General features: G+C 26.4%; 1 protein-coding gene across 3 annotated transcripts in view; it reads right to left on the bottom strand.

Moving 5' to 3' along the window:
- Positions 1 to 688: 688 nt before the first annotated feature.
- The window catches only part of LOC114934892 (mitochondrial fission regulator 2), a 36596-nt gene continuing 25905 nt past the window's right edge, over positions 689 to 11379 (bottom strand). Inside the window, exons 3-5 of one of the 3 annotated variants that reach the window (XM_029307604.2) lie at positions 2670 to 2791; positions 2263 to 2488; positions 689 to 1220 (exon numbers count right to left, since the gene is read on the bottom strand). In XM_029307604.2, coding sequence (XP_029163437.1) covers positions 1079 to 1220; positions 2263 to 2488; positions 2670 to 2791 — 490 coding nt within the window. In that variant the 3' untranslated portion in view covers positions 689 to 1078. Of the gene's footprint in view, positions 1221 to 2262; positions 2489 to 2669; positions 2807 to 11379 lie in introns of all 3 variants that reach the window. The other 2 variants (XM_029307602.2, XM_029307601.2) reach the window with 2 other exon arrangements.

The following is an 11379-nucleotide window of genomic DNA, read 5'->3' as shown; positions in this document are numbered from 1 at the left end:
GTATACATAGAGACGAGAGAGCTATATCGTTCGTTAAAGCGTTAAGGTGTCTGAATAGCTCAGGAAAGAGCAGTCGCTCGGTAAGCGGAAGGTCTCGGGTTCGATTCCCGATTCAACCGACTTTTTCGGACCGATATATTTTTCTCGTCTACATCAATTTAGGAGGGGTAAAAGAAAGAGAAATTCACATCTCAATTTAGAGATTGTTCCTTGTCTTAGCGAATTGCTAAGTATTTGGTTGGCTCTTCACAGCGATACATTTTCTATCCTTGTAAATATTTGTAAATTTAACAAACTTTTTTTTCAGTTTATAATATTAGAACCTAGAAATTATATTGAATTATTGATTATTAATTAAAGTACGCCCGCGCCCACACACGCGCATGCACGCACGCACGCGTACACAAAAATGTCTATATGCGTACGTGTGTAAATATTGCCGATACATTTAAAGATTAATAAAAAATAATAAACTAAGTATTTTGAAAACGTTAGCTAAAACAATAAATAATCACAATATTAATAATAATATTGAATATTAATTTTGTTTATATAAATCATAAAATTTATTTTTCTTATTTACAAGCGATTTAACTCAAAATTTCCATTTATACATATTTTATTAATATACAAATAATAACAGGAATTGTATTTTATCTTATCATGACACATAAAAATAATATCTGTCAATATTAAATAGTACAAAGTTTTGATGAGCAAATCTTGAAAAAGAAGGCATTGAGACTTTAATATTGCAACGTCTTACTTAAAACCAGCCAAACTAAAGTAATTGTTTTAATAATTACATTTTAATGAATAAAAGTGATCTTTAAATTTATCGAAAAAAGCAAAAACTTTAATCATTATCTTTTTATTCAGATAAAAAAATTATCTAAATGACACATTAATTATTGACAATAAACTTTGGTTTAAGATTTTCTTTACAAATTCTAATGTAGAGTGCAAATATTTTCAACATAACATATTACAAGAGAGATGTTAGCTTGTAGAAATTATAAATTTTGTGTAAACATACAATGGAAATACTCAAAAGTATTGTCACTTATGATATTCAAAATTAATTGTCTATGGCTAAGTTAACAGATGAATTCCTACTGTCAGGAGATTGCATCGCGATGTAGCGTCTGCGTAAAATTTCCTGCAAATCATTGCATGGACTGTTCTCACGCTTAACCCGTATAGAATGACCACCTGGAGATCTGTGAAAGATCGATGTAATATTTTATTTTATTCCATTGTATAAAAGTTAAAGCTCTTAGATCTTTACAGCTATATTAAATTATATTTGAAATTAGAAACGGAATACATTTTTTCTCTAGCATTAAATATTTGTAATAAATTATTTTCAATTTAACTCATATCTATGAATATAATTTATGTTCGATAAATATAAATTGATCAATCAAGTCAAAACTACCTTATTAGATGTCTATTATTATTAAATTAGGATATAATTTAATCTATATACCTTAAGTTTCTGACAATTTTATGACAAAATTAAAGTAGAAAGTTCTAATATTAAATATACACAAGCAAGGAATAATTAACAGCTAAGTGCAGTAAGTACGCAAATTATTTGTTCAAATCATTCTTTCTTCTCAAATATTACTTATTGTGCACGTTTCGATTTTAATTTTGGATTATCAACAACTTATCAGCAATCTAATTTTATGATGTACCTTTCACATGTAAAATTTAATTTATATTAAGTATTGTTTTATTTATTTTATATGTAAATTTGAGTCTATAATTCATGCTTTATAAGATTCATTTTATCTGTATTTAATAATTATTAATATGACCTAGTTTACATCGAGCATTTGATACACATATCAAGTAGTGTATATGAGTTCAGCCAATAATTGAAACAATTTACTAGTTATTTATTATTTGATACACGTATTAAATGATCGATGAAACTAGGTCATATTGGTTCGAAATTGGGACCAAAATGTATACAATAAATATTTGACAAGAAAGAAAAAATTGCATATCGTTTACCGTTTTTGACTCTTAATTTCTCCCTTATGACAACATTTTAAGACAATAATTTTTAATCAAATTTTTATAGCTATTTATTAATTTATGAACTTAAAAATCTTTGGTACATAAGTTTATTCTATCTAATAAGTTATAATTTATTTTAAATGTTTCATAGCAAGGAGAAAATTTACACATTATCTCTTATCTTGATATCATAATGTAATGCTACATTAAATTGTCATACAATCAAAATACTACCTCGCAATTGGTCTCAATTTTATATTGTCGATATCTTTAAGTATATCGTCTGTTGATTTCTGTGCACTCAGTGGAATTTTTTTGCGCTCCTCAATTTTATGATCTTGCAAACTAGCTCTTCTCGCGATATGGGGTGTTGTGGGTGGTGGAAGAGGTGGAGGTGGTGGTGGTACTGGCGAAGATTTTCCTTTGTCCGCTCCATTAGGTAAAGATGTAACAGATGCGTCTACATATAAAACATATAAATCTCATTTTTAAATCATTTTAATTACTCCGAATACTATATATATATATATATATATATATATATATATATATACAATATATAATATTATTTAACAGTGTGTATGAACGTGTGCGCGCGTGCGTGCGTATGAGCGTGTGCGTGTGTGTATTTTTGTACGTACATTTAGACAGTTTATTATTTTTCACAATTGTTGAGATTTGTTCTCTAAGTTCTTGCAATTCTTGTTCCAACGCAAGCAATCTTACTTCGGATCCAAAACTAATTGGTTCTAATAGATCTGGTCTGCTGCCGGAAAGCCTATTATTAAATTGCAAAATAACAATAAGATTGCAAATATTAATATTGCAATAGACATACATGCGCACACACATACAAATTCCAATTAGATGCCGCTGTCTGTATAATTTGTAGTTGATTCTAAGTGAGAAAAACAAAAAGCAAGGATTCGAAGATTTTGTATAATCTTATATTTTATAAACAATTTAAACAATACTTATCAAACAAAAACTTTTCTGCAAAAATTATAAATTTAAAACAAAATTATAAACAATATTAAGAATATTAAGAATATTTTATTCGCTCACAAAATTAAAAATTTGAAACAAAATAAAATTTTATAATAAAAACTAAACTTCCTATTTTAAAATAGGGTGGAGTTCCGAATAGGTGAACCCTCCGATTTTTTTGAAACTACACTATTTTTTATATTTTTGAACGCTGATTACAAATATGATAATGAAAATTTGCGACAGGTCATTTTCAAGGTCAAAACTCAAAAAAACTGAAAAAATATAACTTTTTAGATCTTATTTCAATAAATATTGATGTAACAAAAAAAATGTTTCAAATAAAAGTTGCAGTTCTTATAAAAATACATCATTTATACATTTTTTGCGTAAAACTGATAGTTTTCGAGAAAATCGATATTAAAGACCAAAAACGGCGGGTAAAGTTCCGAAAAGTGCTCACCTCTGATTTTTTGGAACTCAGTATTCTTACGTATTTTGATGTGCTGATTACGAATATCATAGCAAAAATTAGCGCATCTCTCATTTTCATAGTGAAAATTATGAAAAACCCATAAAATTTATAGTTTTTAACGTTTATCTCAGTAAATACGAAAAATCATGATAAATATTTTAGACAAAAGTTTTAGATCTTACAGAGAAAAACATTTATGTCCTATTAATTTTTACCGTACAAATGAGTTTTCAACAAAAACGATGGAATCTAAATCTTATATCTGTTCTCCCTTCTAAGCATGTACTTTGCAGTACATATACGATTCCACATGGGTTTACAACTTTCCACGTAAAACGAGGTTCCACGCACACCTATTTTTCTAGTTTTTCAGTAGTGGAGCCTCCCGGAAGAGGCGGAACCCACTGTTTCCACGCATACACTTTTCCACGCGAAGCGAGGTTCCACATGGATTTGCAACTTTCCACACAGAGCAAGGTTCCACGCAAATCTATTTGTCTAGTTTTTCTAGTCTAGTTGACTCCAGGTTTGGCTGAGAACGAAGAATATATATTGATGTTTGAGAGGGTTTTTCTTATCTAATTTTTTCGAAAACAATCAGTTTTACGCAAAAAATGTATAGAACATAAATGATGTATTTTTATAAGAACTGCAACTTTTATTTGAAATATGTTTTTGTTACATCAATATTGAAATAAGGTCTAAAAAGTTATATTTTTTCAGTTTTTTGAGTTTTGACCTTGAAAATGACCTTGTCGCAAATTTTCATTATCATTAAAAAGAATAAGAAAAAATAAAAATTCCAAATTTTTAAATATAAAGATGTATAAATTTATAAAATTAATAAGCTCGTTTAAATATAAATATAAAAAAGGAAGGAATACTATAAGAAACAAAGGCCAACTAACGAGCAAACCAAATTATGATATCACATTAATAAAATATTAAAACATTTATTAATCTTAATAAAACTTAAATAAAACTGAATTTAAATTACATGTATATATACGTTTTGACTGCACGGCAGTCTTTCTCAATATAATATAATGTTAATAGTTAATATAAATTTACATTGAACCTCAGATTTGGTCAAAATATATTTAATTTTCTATCGATAAATTAACGCAGATTTCTAATACGCCTATACTCTCGCTTTTACAATTGTCCTTTTAGATTTTTCAGTGATGTTAGATTGCAGAAGCCATTAGTGTCTACTCTTTCGTTGTCCATCTTTTTATTATTGAATTTTTTCGAATTATAATCACAGGAGTTGATAAAAGTTCCCTATTGTTAAATTGTTAATATGAAGTAGCTATCATATACATGTGAGTCATATCATAAATTATCATAAAAAGCAAGTACTTACATAATTTATTCTGGCTATCAAAATATATTATGCTATGAGGATATGAAAGAGTGGGTAAGAGAAGGAAAGGAGAGAACGGCTTGGGAGGAAGAGAGGGCAAAATTTTTTAAAGAAAGGGGAATAGAAGGGAAGGAGATGGAAGAAAAAAGAGAAAGGGGAGAGGAAGTATACGAGGGATGGGAGCAGAAAAACAGAGAAATGCAAAAGGAGGAAAGATGGGAGAAGATAAGAGAGTCGAGGTATAATAAATGGTATGGAGAATGGAAGGAGGAGGGTTTACCGGAATATTTGAGAAAGAGATGGGGGGAAAGTAGATGGAGAAGGATAGTGAGGTTTAGAATGAACAACGAAATGAGAGGGGCGAGATACTGGGAAGAAGAGGAGAAAAGAAGATGTAGACTATGTAGGATGGAAGATGAAACTTGGGAACATGTAATAGGAGAATGTGGGGGAGAGGGGAATAAGGGGAATTGGTGGGAAAGAATGAGGGAAATACTGCAAGAAGGAAGAGAGGGGGAAGGATGGATGAGGGAATTAGAGAAAAAGAGAGAGGAAGGGAGAACGGAAGGGGAGAAGGAAGGAAGGGAAGAGGGGGAAGAAGGTATGAGGAAGAGGATGAATGAAAGTATATATAAATGAGGTGTTGGAGAATGTATGGGGAACTGGAAGCCGAGGCGAAGCGAAATAATAGATTAGGGACAACTCTTTCTCTCTCTTATTTAGTAGATAGGTAGATTAAGTTAGAATTAAGGTATTTGTAAGATAAATGTAAGAGTAGTTTGTAAGATAATATTGTAAAGGTTTGTAAGGTTTGGGTACGCTCCTTAAAAGCGCCTTTAATCCCTAAGGGGGCAAATAAAGTAATGAATGAATGAATTATGTAATTTCTTAAATGGAACACTATTTTTTATTGCACATTCTTGTAGCTGATTTCGAGAGCTTTCCAAAACACTAATAATCAAATGTTTCTTCGTAAAGTACTTTTCGAGTTATAAAGCTTTAAAGCAGTATTTTGACCTAAAAATACGATATCTTGTATGTTGTAACGTTATGTGGTTAAGTTGACTCCTAGGGATTCCGAAGACAAATCAACTTTTCACCCAAATATTTGTAGCAAGGGGACTCACGTTAATCAAGCACCCCAAAAGAAACAAAATTCTACTACGTCCACGTCGCTGTTCCTGGATAGCGCTAAAAGTAGGATGATTCGAATTTTTTTATGCGTAACATGCATAACCATGAGGAATATAAAATATTTAATTATAAGTTATTTATATATATATATACAGGGTTTGTCCGGAAAGTAATGCGTCGCATTTTTTGGTGACGCGACTATACATCGCAGAGCGATGGGACCGGTTGGGGAGGAAGGGGGGTACCCTTAGCTTTCCAACGGTAGGTCGCTCAATTGTTTCCATGCGCTTGGAGGGTTAGGACGGCTTATTCTGTGAACCTCTGCTTAGTGGTCGCGTCGAACTTGTGATGGAGAGAACGATAGAGCAACGCTATGCGATAAAGTTTGTTATTACGGCCTACCTGACCCGGATCGGTGTGGCAACGGTGCCGCAGCCGCCCTACAGTCCCGACTTGGCCCCGGCGGACTTTTTTTTATTTCCTCGGCTGAAAAGGGAGCTCAAAGGACAACAGCTCGAGTCGGTTGACAACGTACAAGCTACTTCGACGGCCTCCCTGAACAGCATCCCAGTCAAGGAGTTCCAGAAATCTTATGACGCATGGAAATCGCGTTGGCAAAAATGTATTGACGCAGAAGGGTCATACTTCGAACAATTTTAAGTTGTTTTACCTATGCGATCAATAAATTCTTTTTTAAAAAAATGCGACGCATTACTTTCCGGACAAACCCTGTATATATATATCATATTTATTTTTTAATCAACATATAATATAAATATAAGAGTTTAACACGGCTCTGTAATATAAATATAAATTTTTAAAGTGTAAGACAGGCAATAAGAGCCATTCGCGGAAGACAGTGCGTTATCCTAACAATACTAAATTTTCTCGTTAGAATTAAAATATCTTGTGCACAGGGCACCAAACCCTACTTGGCCACGGCCAAGATTTCCCGATTCAGCGACTTTCGGATCTATATTTTTCTCTTGCATTTATTTATTTTCCGTAGGGGTGTTATAGGATTATTGAAATTAAATCTCAAAAATGAGATTGTTTCATATTTTAAATCTTGGCCGTGGCCAAGTAGGGTTTGGTGCCCTGTGCACAAGATATTTTAATTCTGACGAGAAAATTTAGTATCGTTAGGATAACGCACTGTCTTCCGCGAATGGCTCTTATTGCCTGTCTTACACTTTAAAAATTTATATTTATAATATAAATGTTTATTAAATTTTAAAATTATTTAAATTATATATTAATAAAAAAATAAATCAATTAAATAAATATGATAAGTTAGTAAATGAGGTAGGAAATATCATATTTATTTTTTAATCAATATATTATATAATAAAAATGTTTATTAAATTTAATAATTATTTAAATTATATATTGATTAAAAAATAAATCAATTAGATAAATATGATAAATTAGTGAATAATAGAAAATAATTTTTTTAAAATAAATTTATTGTTAAAATTTGAATATAAATAAATTTTTATAAAAATATATATATTTTTAAAATTTAAATAATTTTAAATAATTTATATTATTATTTAAAATAATTATTTTAATGAAAATTATAATAGATATTTTTATTTATATTATTAATAAATTTAGGTGCCAGCAATTTCGGTTAAACTGATGATAAGAATAAATAATCTATAATAACTTAAAGTTATAAAAGGAGAATTTTGGATAAGTTAAGTTTTTTTAAAATTGTATTTATAGTAAAATGTAATAATTTTAATTAATAAAAGAATTTGATTCCAAAAATTTATTTTTAATTAAATTTAAAAAGAAATTAGGATTAGATACCCTGTTATTTAAGTAAAGTTAAAATTAATTAAATATTAAATGTAAAACATTAAAAATAAAAAATTTGGCGGTAATTTATTATATTAGAGGAACTTGTTGATTAATTTGATAATCCACAAATGGATTAACTTAATATAAATATTTTTATATATTGTTGTTGTAGTAAATTAAATTAAGAGATTTTAATCATAAATTGATTTAAAATTAAATTCAAATCAAAATGTAGAATTATTAAGATGAGTTATATTAAAAAATATTTTCTTTTTGTAAATAGTATTTAAAATTATTATTTAAAAAGGATTTAAATGTAAAATAAAAATTTATAAGTTGAATTTTATTTAAATTATGTACAAATTGCCCGTCATTCTTATTAAATAAAATTTATAAGAAAAGTCGTAACAAAGTAAATATATTGGAAAATGTATTTAGAATGAATAAAATTTTAGTTTATTTAAAAATATTTCATTTACATTGAAGAGATTAATATCTTAATAAAAATTTATTAAAATTAAAAAAAAGAATTAAATTTAAATATATATGTAAAATTTGATATAGTTTTTAATTTATAATTAAATAAAGTGATAATAAAAGTTAAATAGAATTGAGTTTTAATGGTTGAAATATTTAAAAAAAATGAAATAAATTATATATATGGGTAATGTAAATGAAAATTTCAAGATAAGTAAATTAGTTAAGGAAAAGTAAATTTTATTAATTGTACCTTTTGTATCAGAGATTATTAAATTTTGTTATTTATTGAATAATTTAGATTTCTCGAAATAAAATGAGTTAAATGAGATATTGAAATTAATGTATAAAAATTATTTTAAATATTTATTTAGAGGATATATTTTAATCAATTTTTATGATATCTAGTTTTTTTATATAAATTTAATTTATATATAAATAATTCAAAATTAATTAAATTAATAAATAGATTTAATTAATAAGTTTATATAAAAAATTTATGGGATTATCTATAGATTATAATTAAAATATTATATATAAATGATGATAAAAAAAAATATTTTTAATATTAGAAATTTTTTGAAAAAATTAAAAATTTATAATAAATAAAAGATTATTAAAATCTAATTGAAATAATAATTTGAAAAATTGATTTAATTAAATAAAAAAATATTTTAAATAAATTATATATTTTAATAAATAATGATAATATAAGTATATTTTTATATAATTATATAAAAGTTTTAGTTTAAAATTATATATATAATTAAAGAATTAGGCAAATTTATTTTATTAAATTAAAATTTTAATTCACCTGTTTAACAAAAACATGATTTTTTGATAATAATTTAAAATTATTTCTGCTCAGTGATTTATTAAATAGCCGCAGTATATTGACTGTGCAAAGGTAGCATAATCAATTGTTTTTAAATAAAAACTGGAATAAAGGGATTGATGAAATTAAAGCTGTTTCAATTATTATTTTTAAAATTTAACTTTTAAGTTAAAATTCTTAAAAGAAATTATGGGACAAGAAGACCCTATTGAATTTAATATAATTTTTAAATTTATTTAAGGAATTAAATTTTATATTAATATTTATATTTTATTGGAAGGATAATTAAATAAAATAAACTTTAATTTTAAAAGTATTATAACATTAATTAATGAAATTTTTTATAAAGGATTAATTATTAAATTAAAAAAAAAATTTTTTTGATAAAATAATTATTGAAAGAATTAATTACCTTAGGGATAGCAGCGTAATATTTTTAAAAAGATCTTATTAATAAAAATGATTGCGACTTCGATGTTGAATTAAAATAAAAATTAAATGAAGAAGTTTAATATTTTAGTCTGTTCGACTAATAAAATTTTACATGATTTGAGTTCAGATCGGTGTAAGCCAGATCGGTTTCTATCTATAATAAAATTTTAAAAATTTTGTACGAAAAAACTTTTTTTGAAATTATATTTTTTTAAATGAATAAATTTAATTAATTAAATTTTAAAAAAATTAATTACTTTGGCAGAATTTAAAGTGTATTAAATTTAGAATTTAAATAATGTATAATGAAAAAAAGTTATACAAGTAATAATTTGTCAAAATTTAAGATTATATATATATAGAGTATTAAATATATTAAGATTGTTAATTTTATTATTAATTATGTTAGTTGGGATAGCTTTTTTAACTTTATTGGAACGAAAAATTTTAAGATATATTCAAATTCGTAAAGGACCTAATAAAGTAGGATTTATAGGATTATTACAACCTTTTAGTGATGCTATTAAATTACTTAATAAAGAATTATTTTATGTATATAAATCTAATTATAATCTTTTTTATTTATGTCCTATAGTTAGAATTGTTATGATAATGATAATATGATTGGTATTTTCATATATTACTAATATTTATTTTTTAAATTATTCTATTTTATTAATAATTATTTTTATAACTATTGGTGGATATATTATAATTTTTATAGGGTGGTCAGCTAATTCAATTTATTCAATAATAGGTGCAATACGGTCAGTTTCACAAATATTATCCTATGAAGTAAAGTTTATTTTAATTATTTTAATTGTTATATTAATGAGAGGAAGATATTCTATTTTTTATTTTATTAATTATCAGTTTTATTTATGATATCTAGTAATTATATATATCCTTTATTTATTTTAATAATAAGAATATTAAGTCGGCTCCTTAATTTTAAAAACACGATCTACACTTCATTCCTCTCAGCCAATAGAGCCACACGCGATGTTATTGCAATACGTAAGAAAGAAAGAAAATTTAGAAACTAAGGAATTTGCATCCTATGGGTATTTACCAACTATATCTGAACAATTAAAAATATCACAAAGAATTTTAATACGAAACTCTCCTACTTCAGTTTAAATAAGTTAAATAAACACATTGAAGTGCATAAAGATAAAGTTCCAATTTTTTCCAATACCAATGTTGTTTATAGAATTGAATGTGCAGACTGTAATGCATCATATGTAGGCCAAACGGGACGTAAATTAAGTACTAGGATTTCGGAATATAAACTGAACATTAATAGAAATTCAACAAATAAATCTGTTATAACTAACCATAGGCTCGATTTCAACCACGAATTTAAATGGAATGAAGTAAAAATTCTTGATAAAGAAAATTTCCTCGGAAAAAGATTAATCTCCGAGATAATTTATATTAAAAGACAAACAAATAGTTTGAACTTGTAAACGGACGCAGAATGTTTACCTGATACATATATAGATAGTATTGATAAACTACCGAAACTCTGAAAATAGATACACAAATATAATAAGTTAACACCGCTCATTTTCACCTTTCGATCACTTTGACTGTGACATTATAAGTGTGCGGATCTCAGGAATCGATGTTCCTCCTACACTACTGTTTTTACGTTGCAATCTAACCATATGTAAGTCTATAAACATCTTCGTTTTCGTATAACCTATTAAGCTTAAATAAATAAATAAATATTTAATAACATTATAGGATTCAAATCATTATGTGTCTATCGGGTCTAATAACCGGAGTAGAAACACAATTTACGAATTTTAACCATCACATTATGACTATGTTGGA

This window comes from Nylanderia fulva, unplaced genomic scaffold (genome assembly GCF_048542155.1).
Source record: "Nylanderia fulva isolate GAGA-0341 unplaced genomic scaffold, ASM4854215v1 Scaffold50, whole genome shotgun sequence".
Taxonomy (NCBI): domain Eukaryota; kingdom Metazoa; phylum Arthropoda; class Insecta; order Hymenoptera; family Formicidae; genus Nylanderia; species Nylanderia fulva.
This window is presented reverse-complemented; position numbering and strand designations above follow the sequence as displayed.